Genomic DNA, 16860 nt, shown 5'->3' on the forward strand with positions numbered 1-16860 from the left:
TTTAGTTAGTACTTTAGACTTACCTGTAATGAACTGCAAGTTCAAAAAATGCATTGTCTTCACTATAAAATCTATTTCAGTTCACCCCTGTTAAGAACACTATTACTTTTAAGATCATTTTCAGGTAATTGTTCATCAGGTTTAAGGAGTGAAGTTCTCTGGTCTCTCCTCTTCACTAGGGTTGTTTGTACTTACTGCACCCCAGTCAATTGTATCTTTCCACTCCCTGTCATTTCTTTCTCCCTGCTTCGCCCCAGAATAGTATCATCGCCTTATACAATGTAGAGTTGGTACTACACCCCTTACCTATGTAAAGTGGTTTGCAATGCTTGTGGTATCCTTGTCCTTTTTTCTATACTAGAGAAAGATGAAGCTAGTGGGACATAGCTGCACTGATAGTACTCATCCTGTTATTACCTGTGGATGGTATTTCTTATTCCAAACCACAAAGTAGGCCTGTCACTTTATGACTAAAAAAGGTTATAAAGGAGCACTTAGAAAAGGCTCAAGTTGGATGTGAAAAGATGGATACTAGGGATATAAAAGGTTACATGGTAATTGCATTTAAACGGTTTTGCGTGTACCTCCTGGCTCAGTGCTGCCCGCTGTTGGGGGCTCGCTCCAGCAAGGGCACGGATCCAGGCTGCAGCATCATGCAGCTGCAGGATCGTGGGGCTGCAGCAGCAGCGAGGTAACTAGCGGCTACCTGGGCAAAGTTTCACAGTGGGGCCCGCAGGGCTTAAATAAGAGCGCATGCAGCAGCAGGGCTGCCGTCGGGTGCCGTAGGAGTGGTCGGCACAGAGCCAGGTGCCCCCACGGCAGAGCCTGCTTGCCAAGACAGCCACGCCATGCCACACCCAGGCGGTGCCTCCAGCCTGTGGGTGCCCAGAACCACTGGCAGTGCTTCCCTCCCCCTCACCTGACTCCCCATTCACTCCCCCCAGGCTTCAGCAGCTGCCGCTCGGCAAGAACCCATGGCAGCTCTTCCGGCCCGGGAGCACATGGCAGATGGACGTGCCATGCAGGATCGTGTCGAAGGCATCTACCTGTACACTTGCTGCAGGGCTGCGGCTCCTAGCAGAGGGCACTCGAGCCACATGTGGATGCTCCGTTTCCCTAGGTAGCTGCTAGTTACCTCCCTGCTGCAGCCCAGATGCACAACACGTTTCAGGCAGCCCTGGCCAGAGCTGCTCCACTGACAGCAGGCAGCACCAGGGCGGGGACCCCGTCAGACCCCACCACCCCATGCTGCTGGTGCTGGTGCTGCTGCCTTCCCGCTCCCACATGCTCACCGCGTGGAGCCTGTTGTGACCACGGGCTTCAGTCCCGGCTGGCAACAGAATTCACCACGATCCTGCATCCTCAGCCCCGGCTCCCCATGCTGCCCTGCCCCTCTACCACAGGTCCATTTAACCAATATAATTAGAGAAGCTTAAACAGGTATTTTTTAAAACAATATTTACATCTCTAATGGATACCATTGTTAATGAATAAATATTCTGCATTTTAAAATAGCGTTTCAGTTTTGCTTCTAACCTTTCAAACCACTTGATTTCTTCATGCACCTATTACATTTTAACAGGCTTTGGTGGCTTCCCATGCTAATGAATATAATATAACAACTTAGATGGCATTTTGTTGCGTTTGGTAATCAATAACTATCTATTTTTCCACTGTTTAGAAGAGATGCCCACTTTCTGTATTTCCTTTAGTAACCTTTTGTGTTCCTTTAGCTTGTTCAAGTTTGACTTGCATCTTGTATTTGTGCTATATAGCATACTCCACTTCCATGTGTAACATCTCCAGAGTTTGCTTAACACAATGCTCATTCCAGTTTTTTGGTTGCATTACATTTCCTTGTATTATAGCAGACTTCTAGTACCTGTGTATTAGTTAAGTGCACGAACCATTTCAGAGACTAGCATCTTTGAAACCCACGCTGTACTTTGTAATTAACTGCTGTACGAGCAAACTACAACCCAGCTGGAGCTGTATCTCACTACTTTTACTCCATTTAACTGCACCAGAAAAAAAAAGAAGGGGAAGGAGCTGCTCCCTATTAGAAGCCACAAAAATTATAGGAGCTAGTTTCAAGGCTACTGATACCACAGTAGTGGCAGAACTGCTTTCAGCCCTATGGTATTAGCAGCCCCAAAACTTGAAAATGAGAGTGGCAAGTCAGCTTCAGATGTGCTAATACCATTGCACCAACAGGGCTTGGTGTATTTAAGGAGCACTGTTTCCATTAAGATCAGATATTTGCATACTCTGGGTAAGCGCACAGACTTTTATCCATCCCAAGGCTATGTACTTAAATGGAATACATTGTAAAGCAACAGTTCTCTGCTTTTTTTTTTTCCCTTCCCCAAAAGGATTCAACACAAAACTTAGTGTTTTTCAGTTAAAATTTTGTTAAGAGTTTGGATGATGTCTCCAGAGGGAAGACAACAGGGAAACATTTGATTTCTCAGTTCATTAAAATCCCTAAATTCTTTATAAAGTTGGAACTTGGTGCTATTTTCAACAGCACACAAACAGAACTGTCCCTATTTAACCTTGTTTCTCTTGTATCTTCATGGCGAGAGCATTTAAATTGCCATGTGATGACAAGATGAACTTTTAACCTGTGCACTTCTAATTTTTTTTTCTTCTTACAGCTTTGCTAGGAAGGTAGTTCTCATATCTAAACATTAAAGCAGAACTTGCTATTGACTAATGCAGATGTTATTCTCTCTTTCATGGAAGGAGCAAAAGCTGAAGAAAGAACAACCAATCCTTATTTATACACAGAAAAAAATGGATGCGCTTCTGCTGGCCAAGCAGGGCACAAATCCTCAGAGAGCTGTTGTGAAAGCTTAATCATTAATAGTAACGATAATAATAATGATAATACTAATTGCCCAGTTGTAATTGGCTGGCACCGCACCACATCACACACAACCACACTGATGTGATCTTCAAAATCAGTACTTGAAAACCATATCGAAGCCTGACAGTTTTTAGTGTAGGCAGAATTTCCAGAAAATCCTTCTCCCACCTATGTACACACTTTGTGTGTGAGCCTTTAACCTTTATATCAACTCTTCTAATCCCTTTAAACCAAACGATTACACTTTAGAGAGAACAAATTATGGAAGTTTCCGCTGAATTTGTATTTCTTGGCTAATTAAAATAACTATATTAAGTTCAGAAAGGGGTCGGAAGTCATTCAGCCAATGCTCGTTTTTCTGTTTTGTGTCAGAGTGGTTAAGTCACAAGACCAGTCATGGGATTTCATTTTTATTCATATGGTTAAAAACCTCTTTGCTCAGATACTGGGAGCTGCTTTGAATAGTTTGCATTTCTAAGCAGGAAAGGGGCAGCCAAGCCCAGTAGTGATGTAGCTGGCAACAACCTGAACAGCTTCTAAAAGCAGTTCGGATGAAAGGAAGGGAAAATGGATCATTTCATCAGCACACGATATAGCTATTTTTTCTTTTTGTTCAGAATTTGTTACGAGGACCACAGGCCACATTCCAGCTGTCCTTAAACCAGAAGTTGCAAAGTAATGACATAATCTTTGATCACTTTTTATATTGAATCGAAGGATACCCACAACTTAATTACCAAAGTAGGAGAGAAGACTATATGGAATTTATTACCGGTGGTGTGTGACTGCTGACCAGAACACTTAAAGGAAATGGCTTCTTTAAGGAAAAGAATCAGCCTTTTTTCAACTATATGTTTTTGTGTCATCAGCGTATGATTTTTAGTATTACCATACTTTCCCCCCTCTGCTAAACGGGCAAGATTTCCTTTTTATCGTAGGCCACATTCCACTGAAAAATCCTGCTATAATAAATGGTCTTGTTACAAGATGAAAATGTTAATCTAGATAAGGATTTTGTTTGCATCTCAATGTGCAGGGGTGCAAGGGTTCGATCCTGAAGGCTTTAACATAAATATATCCTACTGAGTTCATTCTTGTAAGGATGAGGCTAGTTGTAAAGAGTTGCAGGATTGGGCCCTGGTTTTATAAATGAACGATTATGTAAAACTGTGGTTTCTAATCTGTATACACTTCTGCTCAACATCAGTTTTCTGTGTCTTAGGATATAGCAAGGTGAGTTTATCTGAGTTATAACATAAAGGAACAATATTGAAGACAATTTCCATTAAATAAATGCTGGTGAAAGGACCATCAAGGAGGGAGTTCAAAGCTATTATGCTGTCAAAGCGCCATTCATGTCACGTACAGGACTGACAAATTAAAACTATTCAAGAAAAAATGTTAGGACCTTTTGTCTCTCCCTAACAGCACATTTTTGTGATGTTTCCCTCAGCATCTAACTGAGAAGCCATTTGAAAAGATGGTGAATTAGGAAATAGTGACAGAATGAGCAGGGAAGGTTATTGGTTTATTTTCTGAACACCTAGATTTTTCTGGCATGCTTTTCTCGGCACTTTCCAGTTTCTACCTCAACTAATACCAGAAATGACCAGAAGGACCATCTTATCTATCGAAGTAGTAGCTGCCTGTTAGGAGAAGGGAGAGCATGAGCATGTCAAAACTAGCAGAGGGAGATGCCGATGACAAAAGATTGGACTTTTTTTTGCTTCCAGCTAGTGTTGTCTTCTTCAGTAACAGAGGAAAATCTTACCAGTCATCCTTTTCACTACCAGTATCGATTCCCAATTAGAGGTAGGGTTTTAGGACCTTTCTCCCCCACCCCCCTGTCCAGTTTAACATTATGTAATCTTATGAAAGTGGCTAAAAAATTAATAGAGCACTAAAAGGCAAATCCCCTTTTCTTTAGCTGGTGGTCATTGAATCACAGAATGGTAGGGTTGGAAGGGACCTTGGAAGATCATCTAGTCCAGTTCCTGGCTCAAGGTAGCATAGATTCATAGTTGTTAGGAGCTGGAAGGGACCTTAGAGATCATTGGGTCCAGCCCCCGTGCACTTGGGCAGGAAAAACCCCAGCAAGATGGGCGTCAAGATGCTTTTTGAAGATTGCCAGGGTGGATGACTGTACTAAACCATCCCAGTCAGGTGCATCTCACTAGCTCTTAAAAATATGCCTCTTCCAGTGCTTAACCACCCTCATAGCAAGGAAGTTCTTCCTAAAATCCAACCTAAATTTCCACGATAGCAATTTAAGGCCATTTCTCCTTGCCCTGTCCCCTGTGGGTCACAGGGAATAGTCTTTATTTTATGATAACTGAATTGAGTCATGTTCGCGTGACTCCTGCTTGAACCCGAATGGCTTAATGCAAGTCTTTTATTTGTAAATGTCTTAATCCTTCACTTACGTTATGAGCGGTCTTTATTTGACACAACGGCAGTAACGTTGCAGTGGTGTTGCTCAGATGTTCATTAAGATTTCCCTTAGATGAGTTCACATCTTTCTTCTGTGCTGCAGTGCATATGGATCCCGTCAGTACAGCCATCTGCCAGTGGATCATCCCACATGCTACCATAAACATGACACTGCTTCACCAACAGCCGTTTTTCAAAACAGAGCCACTTTCAAGTTATATTGCCGCAGTGTTTTGAGATACAACCTCTTAACTCGCTACAAAATGTAAAGTACAACAGTACAGACATATTTCTGAGTCTTGTGACAGGCTTATTTGCCTTAAAGCTTTTCACATATCTCTGTGGAAGGATAGCTTTGTGTCTAAATAACATTCTTGTGAGGTTTTTGAGAGGTTACACTTAGGTCATTGGCACTTAGCTATTTATTTTGATGGATTTTGCACAGGAAAGTTAATTATATTAGTACCTTGCATTTATTTCGGTCAGGCATGTACGTGGCTTGCTATTAGCCAGCACCCCAGGACATTTTCAACTTGCATAACAACAAAACACAGGTTAAATGTTAATTCTTAGTCCTTATCTGATGATAAAGCATTTATGGTGAGAGTGCTTGTTCAAAGATCAGGTCATGATGTGTGTCAAGAAACAGTAACTTTGTGTTTCCAGAATGCATTCCAACCATGTACTGTCCATCAAAACACAAGTCAACACAAGGAATTTGCTTAATATACTAAGCTGTTCAGCTTGATATATATAAAACAGACTTCATTTACTACTTTTGGTTGAACTAAGTGGACCAAATAATTTTACTGTCTACTTGAAAAGATTACTGATTTTTTTTTTTTTTTTTTTTTCAACTGAGGAACATTTAAAAAAATAGTTACATATCGTAGTAGTGTTAGAGTGCTGTTGGTAGCTGTAATTGTCCAGGGACTATGCAAGAGATGAGGATTTTTGTGGGTGGTATCGTTTATTAGATCAACTGCATAGTTGGGTGAGAGTTGGACAGGTTTTGGGGTACAAGGCACCATTCTTTGGTCCGAGAAAAAAACCAAGCACCTGAAAACTTGTCTAAATCTCTCCCAACCAGAGAGTTGGTCCAATAAGATCCATGCTACATAACGTACAAGTTATATATTATGCAAATGTTGACACATTATATTTTGTTAACTGTTGCAGTGTTAGGACATATTATAATCCCAAATAAAAGATCGCATTTTCAAAGAATGTCAAACGGAGTTAGGTTTTCAAGACGGCGTTGCTTAGCTTTAGTCGTCTAAATAAGAACCATATTTTTAAAAGTTTCATAGCTCCCATCATGATCGTTATGGCTGGTTTCCTCCCACCTCCCTCGAAGAACTCTGTCCCCAGTCTAAAATCCAACCTTATGAGAGCTGAGCTCTTCTGAAAAATGCAGGTCAGAATAATTGGTTACTAACTAAGCACCAAGATGTAACCATTTCCTTTTGTGTATAAAAAGCTACTCTCTAATGCATCAATATTGTAAGTTCAAGTTTCCTAAATCAAAAGGCAGACGAGGTTCCTTGGGTGAATTTGATATCTTTTATTAGACCAACCCAAATAGTTGGAGAATATTTATTAAGCAAGCTTTCGGGTTCAAAAAGATGTGTGCTCTTCCTGGATGGATGGAAGAGCACACACCAACTGCTGAAACTTCCTTAGCCTGACGAAGGGTTTTTGAACCCGGAAGCTTGCTTAATAAATATTCTCCAACTATTTGGGTTGGTCTAATAAAAGATATCAAATTCACCCAAGGAACCTTGTCTGCCTATGTCCTTAGACCAACACGGCTACAACCTAACCCCCTAAATCAAAAGGTATTTTCTTATTGGTAATATTTGAAGTAGTGATCCAGTTGTAAATGCAGCGACTGTAATTTTGCTCTTGTTGAAGTGAATAAAGCTTTGATATTAATTTCAGTAAGAGAACAGGTGAAAGCTACAGCTATGTCTACACAGACGATAGTGCGAATGCAAGTGTAGAAGTCTTTGGGAAGACACTAATGTGAGAAAAGCCGTAATGAATATAAGCTATGGTAATCAAAGCACTCCTTCAAACAAAGAAGAAGACTCTTTCCATGCTGCCATGTAAGAAAGCAGGAACTGCTCAAGCTTTGAACTTCTAATAACTACTGCATTTAAGACAGTAAAATTGAGAATAGTATAAACACAACATGTTTTTCAGTAGAAATTGTATCTTAAAAAAGCTTCCTTTCCCCCCCCCCCCCCCCCCCCCCCCCTTTGCCGGGACTTTATCGGATGGGTTGGGAAAAACAATGGATAACAGACATCAAACTGAACGAGAGTACATTCGATATCATGCTGCAACTAGCGGAGAACATCTTGTGGCTGGCATACAGGGACTTGCTCATGGTAAGTTATGAATATATAGAGCAGAGTATTGCCATTTCAGCTACCTTGTTTACTGCCATCACAAAGCAATGGTATTCAGAAAGGCAATGCAGTACAGTGTGAACTACTCTTCTAGACAGTTATTTGTAGCTTGAGGGAACGGAGACATTGCTGGCTTTCCTTTTAGTGTGATTGGGATTTTAATTTTAAGTTTGGTTTTGTGCACCAACACTAAAATTAAGGAAGAATATCAGCCAAAACTTCAGTGTCCATGTAGATTCATAAACATCCTTACATACTATTGGTCTGTACCAACAGTGTAATAATATTCTTAACTAGTGGTAAAAAAAAAAAAAAAAAAAGAATGAATTGTTTTGATGTAAGCTGTTGCTGCTCACCTGCAAGTCCCACAGGCCTTATTTTCCTTGCAGAATTAAGCCCATAGACTTGCTCTACTTAAACTTTTAATAGACCCAAAAAACAATTGCAAAAGACAACATGGACACATTTTAATTGGATTCAAGTCTTATGTCAGTTTAGCTTTAAATTAATTCTCTGCTGAATTTAACTGAACCAATACCAGCCAAGTTTAAATTTATTGAGTATTTATGTGGCTTTACGTCAGTTTGGTTCCATTTGTTTCAAGTCGCATCTGTAATTAAGTTGTTGCAAATCTGAGTATAGTCAAAATTTCAGTGTCATAAACATGAGAGTTCCTTTTCTGATTATCAAAAACGTGTGTACTTTTACAAATGGAAAATTACAGGGCATTTGTTAACCGTCTCAAGCGTTTTTTGCACAGGGTGAGATTTAATTCCAAATAATAAAAATGAGACTGAAATAATCTTCGCAGTAGTGAATACGGTCAGTAAAAAGATTGCATTGACATTTGAAAGCAGGGCTGGTTAAGTTAGGGGCGGGGTTACTATACATTCCCTGGGCTCCTGCCCAGCTGCCATTCTCCCTATTGCTTCAGCTATTGTGCCCCTGCTGATGGGGCAGTTGGACAGTGCAGGGAGCTGAGGGTGAGCCTGGGCTGCATGGTGCAGCAGGGGTAGGGAGGGGATTGCCTGTGCAACCATATGGTGCAGTCGGGACAGGGCGGGGAGAGGAGCACAGGCATGCATTGGGACACAAGCACATGCTGCAGCAGTAGAGGGACCTCCATGGGGTGTGGCGCCCAGGGGGAGCTATGGCTCTCCCTTGTGCGACTGCCAGGGCATGTGGCTCCTGACTGCTTGGAAGTTGGGCAGCCCTGTTTTAAATAGATCATATTAGATATCTCTTTAAAAGTAAAGTGCTTTGGTTATTCCCAGCTTCAGAATTTATGTATTCTAAAATCTGGTATAAATTACGTTGCTGGGAACATCTGAAATATGTTCATGCCTAATGAAGTCAATTAGAAACATTTCATCATGCTATTTTATCAGTTAATTAGCAGTATTATGACTTTTGTTTTAAATCTGTTTCTTTTTAATTCTTCCTCTTTCCATTTCTTCAAAGAAGCAATTAACTATTAGATTCTGTCTGGTGAAATATAGGAATTTTCCCAGCTTTTTTGCAATCTGTCATAGTTACTCAAATGAAGTAATTTAAATACGTAATGCTGTCTGCTTCTCAACTCCTAAATGCATCTGGGTGCTGCTTGGCCAGTATTTTGAAAGTGGACAACTCAAAACTGCAGTCAGTTGCTACAGAGTTAGAGAATCGAGAGCTGGCAGTCATCTCGGTAAATCAGTTTGTTGGGCAGCGGGCCAGAAAGCTTTATGATGCTGGAGAATGCTCTCCTTTGGCTGAGAGATGCAGTTTATGGAGCATATTGCTACACTATACGTACTGTCATCCACTCTATTGAATTTTCAGTATGTTCCAAACTTTTTGCAGGCCCTCAGGTTCTCATTACCATTAAAGTTTTGTAAGAGCAAGTTGCGCCTCCCAGTATCACTATGAAAATTCGAGTTCGCGTTTTTTATATTTTGTCTGCTTATATTCATCCTAATAATTGCCAAGTGAACCTAGTGTTCTCCGGTTCCTGTCCTAAATCGTATAAAATTTTGTGATGTTAAATTGTTCACGCGATCAGGTGGTGCTGGACCAACTCTAGTTTTTGTTGTCTTCACTTAGGTATCATTGGTGGATTGACAAGTGTAATAACTTCAACAGTGGAAGGTGTGAAAACTGAAGGGGGAGTTAGTGGTTTTATGTCAGGCCTTGGTAAAGGCTTGGTTGGCACAGTAACCAAGCCAGTGGCTGGAGCTCTGGATTTTGCTTCAGAAACAGCCCAGGCAGTGAGAGATACCGCAACTCTTAGTGGACCAAGGTCAGTAAATGTTTTACATTTCTAACTGATAATGTGTCTGCATGCCCTAATGCAAAACATTCCAGTTTCTGTTCCTAACCCAAAGGAATGGTAATTGTACAAAATTGACTGTATAGTAGTACTGTATCATGCTCCCATTTTATTCCATTTCCTCCTCCTTAATATATTGTGTTTGCAGACACACTAACGTGATCTGATTTGGTAGTAAAACTGATGCAGAGAAGCTATAATGTAAAATTAAACATTATCATTACAGCATAGTAAAATAGATTATGAAATTTTAAGAGATCAAATTTAACAACTCATCTTGGTAGCCTGAAGCAGAGAGGGACTGCAAATGTGTTTTTTGGAGTTTGTTGTTTTTCCCATTTTCCATTAAAAGATCACATAGAAAGCAGGTCTTTCAAAGGGGTTAAAGAGTTCTGAAGATTGACATCTCTTCTCATCCTCTTGAAAAAACAATCTTTATTGAGGATGTGCTGGTATGACATTTGTGAGTGTGTATGTGTATGCATGTTTTCTATATTGCAGATAGATCGTGTGTATATAAGATCGTACGTGGAAATAACATATCCCATAAATTACACAAGCCTGTGACACAGTGCATCTGTACACACTCTCTCGCACAGGCTTGTGCGTGTGTTTTACATCTTTGGGGATCTAGTATGCCTTACTTTGACTAGTGTCTGGCCACCAGAAGTAAAGTTGAATAATGTTATGTATGTTTGAAATAAATATTTGTTGTTATTTATATCATAATTATTAAAATGAATGATCAGGGAAGACGGGGGTTGGGCAGTTTCCAGAAAGCAGGGTTGAAGGGAATAAGGATCTTAATTATTGTAGTTAAATGGCATTCATTTCTTAGATGATGAGGATGAGCTGTGGAATGACTGTTGTCTGTACCGTACTGCATAACAGAGGAGTAAAAAACCAAATCCTACGTATATTTATTTCTCAGGTTGGAGGGGGGGTTTCTCCCCTTCTTCCTCCCTCGCTGCCCCTGAAGGGGTTCTGTAGTCTTTCCATTTGGCTTTTCCATTTCCTGCATTTTATTATGCCACACTCGAATCCTGAGCTGTTTGCCATCTCTGTTTCAATTAAGAACAATACGCTTGATGAAGTGCGAGTGAGGTGCAGGAAACTCAGAAGAATGCAGACCTACACATACTTTGTTGTGAAAATAGGAAGTGCTCCAAATGCACCAGCAGTTTGAACCACAGATGAGTAGTACAAGTTTGAAATGAATGTTATGACTCACAGGATTCAGTTAGCCTATCTTTTGTTGGCAGTGATAGATCTTGGTATAACAGGGCCTCGTGTTCAACTTCCTTCATCAAATGTAAAAGTCAATCTGAGTAAATGACTAAATGAACATATTTCTGGGTTGGGGAGATAATAGGAGCAGTTAGTTTGTAGCCACATGGACTTGGGCCTTTTATTTTATTTGTAGAATTAAAAGGTCAGGGATCATAGTTCAGGTAAGTAAAGAAGGATTCAAAAAAATCCATCTGCATTACATTTGAAAAATCATCATGCTGTGTCTCAGGCAGGCAGAAGGTTAGGGCACATGGAAACAGAGTAAATGTTCTTTCATATTTTATTAAAAAGTGTTTGAGATGTCCATGTGCTTATCTGTTTCAGTGCGCTGTTGAAGTATGTTTCTGTTCATGAAGTTCCACCCTGTTTGCAATATTGCCAGTAATTATGTCACTTGATGTTGAGAAACTAGCCAGCAAGCAAGGAGGGAGAGGGCATGTAGCCATGTAGGCCCATGAGCCTATTACCTTTAGCAGTTAACAGACGAAGCGCAGGTTAGGACATTTGAATTGAACTGGAAGATGTCTTTCAAGTTATAGCCACAATGGCCCAGAAATTATGCAAAAGGTAAGGATTTCTTAGGGTAATATATTTTATTGGGCCAGCTATGTAGTTGGGATAAAGTTAGACAGCCTTTCAAATGCGGGACATACTTGGTCAGGTCTAACAAAGAATGACTTGCATTTGAAAGCTTGCCTATCTTTATCCCAACTACATAGGTCATTAAATTTGGAATAAGTTTTGTTTGCTGTGTCCACCGAGCAAAGTGCTGCATGCAGTGTTCAGAGCACCCTGCGCAACATTCAGAACTTGTGTATAACATTAGCTGTCCTCTGAAATGTTGTGACCCATCATCACTTGTAAAGACAAAAAATACTCTTCCCAGTAGCTAAGTCAGAAAACCTATTTGAGGCCACTACTTCTTCTAAAAGAAAATTTAATCACAGGTTTCCAGTCCGAGTACAGTAAAATGTACTCAGCCCCACCAACCATGCAGCTGGTCCACTAAGAGCTATCACCCGCAAAAATCCTCGCCCCTCAGCTCCCCAGACATTTTGTGAAAGGTTGTAAGGTAATCCTATACCATACCCACTTTTTCTGATTTATCTATTTAATCAAGCAAGCAACTTTTCAGGGAGAAGGAAAGCAGAGAGCAACAACAAAGGATTTGGATTTGTTGTGACTTGTGTACCAAAATCCCTTAATTGCATTTGTTAACTGTTCAGCTATGTGTGGTTTGGAATCAAAATAAAACACTGTTCCAAACTGAATGTGCTGGCTCAGGTTGCATTTTCTGCTCTGTGTGCTGGGCCATGTAGATGGTTTTTGTTATTTTTTCCAAGTTAAGATCCATGCAGAAATGAAAAGGGAGTTCAAGCAGGGCTTCTTAGCAGTGTTGAACCTTGCAAAGTGGATGGACTCAAAAACTAACTGATGCCATGCCATCACTAAGCTCCCACTCCCACCTCAGATCCATGCCATGTATCTGTACAAACTCAGGGGCAGATTTTTAACATGCAAGTCAAATAGAGTTGTGGGTAAACGAACATTTTTTGCAACTCCATCTGTTGTAGCTTTTATATTTAAGAGTGAGGAAATTTATTTCCTATTAGTGTGGTATTTGTCTAAATGGGAATTTTCTGTCTGACAGTCAGTTAGGTTGGAGTTGATACAAGCCTGTTGTGACTGGCACTAAAAGCATTTTCATTTTTTTGGTCACTGAAAATTACCACCGTTTGATATGGACGAGTAAAGGGGTTTGAGTTCCAGATTTGTCAATCGGGCTGTTGTATGATAATGGAGTTAACGTGCCAAGTATCATGAGCTTCCATACTGAAAAAGTTGGGTATCTTGTAAACGAGCGATTCCCAATGGATGCACCATGGCAGACTAGCGTGTCTCAAGAACAGTGGAAGTGTACTGCAAAATGTGAGCAGGATTGGACCCTGGCTGCACCACCCCACACTTGCTCATGGACTGGTGAGTGAAATGCGCCATCAGGTTTAATCCAGAAAAAAGGCGAACCATTCTTGCCTATTGAAAAATTGTAAACAGATGCAGGTAAGTGGATCTCTGCTGACATACCATGCGAGGAGGATCCACTGTAAATCTCACAAACCTGTACGCTCCTGAATCCTCCACTCTCTGTGAACTGTAGGAGGGGTTAGTTGGTACCTTCCTCTAGATGCAAGTCTTAGGATGCTTTTCAGTAGGATGCCTTCTCCCCATTAATGTCGGTTGGCTCATCAGTTCTGAATGAGCCAAAGCTCTTCCAACACAAATCACGCTCAGAGCACACATGGCCCATTGTCAAGCACTTATGTCACAGGGAAGGTTGTAAGTAGAGGAGACTCGAGTACCTCCTCTGTTTCACACAGGTCTCCTAAGTCTCAAAGGAGGTCCACAAGACAGAAGAAAAATACCCTCCATGACCTTGCTGTCCTTCACACTGGCACATCTTCTAATAGTTTTCTTCAAGAGGTTCCACTCTTAGTGCTCGCACATCACATACTCCGAAGGTTAGATTCTTTCTAACAATGTTTGTTGGGACAGATCTGACCTGTGGGCTCTCACAGCTATCATGACTAAAGACAGAATATCTACATTTCATCAACTACCAAAAAAAAAAAATAGTTGGAACAATTAGTTTAACTGCTTTTAACCAACAGATTTAAAATCTATAGTTTTAGTGAGAAGCAGGACAGTGATGGACCTGCTCCCCTTCTGCATCCCTGTACACTAGACAACATGGACAAATGAAAGCCTCTACAATTTGAGTTGTGCCTGTCTTGTTGATGGGTAAATATTATCCACATTTTTTCATTCAATCCTGACCTCAGCAATATTTTTCACCCTCACCTGCTGCAGATGCCCAAAGAACAAATGTGATGCCACTTCTGTTCCTGTAGATCCACGTCTTTAAACTCAGGCTTGGGAGAATTCTGTCTGAGACGCCCGGGCTACAGTTGTTTTGGAGTTGGTAGATGTTTCATTGTGTGATTGTGAACAAAAGGTGTCCCATACAATTCGAGTAGTGTTCAGACTCCTCCCTTCCCGTCTTTTTTCTCAAAACATAAGAGACAAGATTGTTTGCTCCCAGTTGTTGTTGTTGTTGTTGTAAACCAGAACTAGAAAGGCCCCTTTACTTCCTAATGTTGTTTCTGGAACTGGCCTCGAGTCTAAATTAGGTTTTCAAGAGCATGCTGACATTATGATTTGAAGCTCTAAATGTTCTTAAAATTAAAATATAATATTTGAGCCTGTGTGCTAGAGCAAGGTTAGACCAGCAAACTATGATTTATTTATTTTTCTACTTCTCATCAATATTATGAGAGAAAGTAATTATTTTTGGGCTTTGAATGTCTTATTTTTCGGGGTGTGTTCATGATCAGCCTGTTTGGCAAAAGTTAAACTAGCAGGCGGCCGTCGATCCTCTGGATCATGGTTTACACTTAAGAGGTCTAGTCACCAAGAACTTTGATGTGTACACCTAGGCAAGAGTATAGAGGAGTGGAGGCTGCCCAAGACCTACCATCTCCCCTTTAGACCACTGGGGCAGAATCCAAAGGCCAGACCGAGTCCAGACGCTCTGTGCCTTGACAGTCGCAGCTTCTGCCCGAGAGTAACAGAGAAGAACTGCTGCTGACTGCCTACCTAACGCCTCGCTCGGTCAGGGTGATGTCCCTTAGCCTCTCTCCAGCCAAGAAGTATCCACAAGGCAGTGGGGGCTAGGGTTTTGAGGCCCTCTATACCCGCCTTGCTCTAGCAAACTAAACTCCAAACTAAATTTACCTTTTTTTTGAGGTATATGATTCCTTGCGGATATTAGAGCAGGAAATAATCGGACTCAGTTATAGTCTCTTCAGTGAGGGTGCCTGATTTTTTTTTTTTAACAATTGCCAGCTTCAGCCACAAAACAGTTTGGAAATCAGCTGAAGCATTGTTGCCACATTTATAAAAGAGCTCAGCCTCCATTAAAACAAAAAAATGTATTCCAAGTGATGTCCTTTTCCTTCTGTTTGGCTGAACTCTAAGTACTCCCTGAAGCTCAAAAGCTCAGAACAATACATTGCTCATGATAGTGCAGCTTATGTAAAGCTGTTACTAGTTCTTCAGAAATTAAAAAAAAAAAAAAAAAAAATCTCTTCTTTGAATAAACTTATGAAAGTGCATGACTCACTTTCTGTTGGACTATCTGATGGGAAAAGGATACGCATTATTTGGTCATGGTAGATTAATATAATTGCAAGAAAAAAGAGAGACACAATTTTCCTTTTACCATTTTGGCCTTAAGTTGCCATCACTAGCTTAATGGAAATTGCTACGTATTGAGTGCACACCTTGGAGAAAGTAGTAGCCTACAGAATAGGCACAGGATTTTTGAGGGCCTTTATTACTTTTACATTTCTTTTTCTGCCATCAGGCTTTTTTGAGACAATTGTTGCAATTTTTTTTAGGTGTTCATTTTGGGTGCGCTAAACAAAGCTCTAAAATTAGACATCAGAGTTAGCAGCCTTGATCAAAATGTATTCATCTTCAAACCAAAGGAATAATAAAGGCCCTCAGGTGAAGGAGGCCCGATTCTATCTTACTGTGCACTTATGCTTCCAGGCGAGTTGCACGCCTGTTTTTCAAACTCCAAATTATGTGGAACAGTCCGTGTTTTGGTCCAGAATAAAATGTCTCTTCCACATGTTGGAGAGAGAATAAGGAGCCAATTATTTTTCCATATGGCAGCATTTAAATGTTATATACTGTTGTATCAGAGAACGTACTTAGCATTTTTAGGCCTGCATTATACCTTAATATTAAATATTTTGTTCCAGAAATCAACAACTAAGCCCCAAGACTAGAAATCTCCCCCCTTTGTCTACAGTTTAACAATGTAGGACTCCAGTTAGGTTAGAAAGCTGAGAAGGTTACTTGAGTACCAAAATTGGTGAAAACATACAACCCTAATAGAAATTTCTGAATCCAGATAAAGAAGTCGAAAACTAGAATTTTGAACCATCATGCCCCGGTTGCCCTGGGCATGTCACTTAAAGGTTGTTCCAGTTTCCTCATTTGTGTGGTGAACAGTAGGAAGTGGAAAATGTTAAAGAAGTCTTTAGTTGTATGGCTTTTTAGATTGTCCATTCTCTTGGCACATGTTGCAGTCCCGAAGCATGCACAGATTTGGGCATTAGAGATTTGTTTCTTTACAGCATTCATAAATGAACACAAAGGTCCTGCTCTGAGGAGCTTCCAGTTTAGTTCCTTCAACATCTAGTTGTATACAAGCCTGTTGGATCTTCTAATTACTATTTTTCTTTTTGTCAGTATTAAGAATAATGTTATGTAGTCCAGGGCAGTCAAGTGTCATGAAAATAAGTTTAACTCTGGCATGCCTGTATTTGAACCTCTCGCACACAATTAGCTATCGGTAAGACTTTCAGTTCCCCTTGCACCACTATTGCACCTGGCATCAGAGCTCCAGAAAGAGAGAAAGGAGTGGTAAGGACAGGTGGGTACAGGCAGGAATATGAAAACCTTAAAAGGAGCTGAAAAGC

General features: G+C 40.6%; 1 protein-coding gene across 5 annotated transcripts in view; it reads left to right on the plus strand.

Moving 5' to 3' along the window:
- Positions 1 to 16860, plus strand: part of VPS13D (vacuolar protein sorting 13 homolog D) — a 187331-nt gene that overhangs the window by 130429 nt on the left and 40042 nt on the right. For all 5 annotated transcript variants that reach the window (XM_025198111.1, XM_025198112.1, XM_025198113.1 and 2 more), the window contains 2 exons: positions 7560 to 7692; positions 9796 to 9991. In XM_025198111.1, coding sequence (XP_025053896.1) covers positions 7560 to 7692; positions 9796 to 9991 — 329 coding nt within the window. The remainder of the gene's footprint in view (positions 1 to 7559; positions 7693 to 9795; positions 9992 to 16860) is intronic.

The sequence above is a fragment of the Alligator sinensis genome, unplaced genomic scaffold (assembly GCF_000455745.1).
Source record: "Alligator sinensis unplaced genomic scaffold, ASM45574v1 scaffold569_1, whole genome shotgun sequence".
Lineage (NCBI taxonomy): Eukaryota > Metazoa > Chordata > Crocodylia > Alligatoridae > Alligator > Alligator sinensis.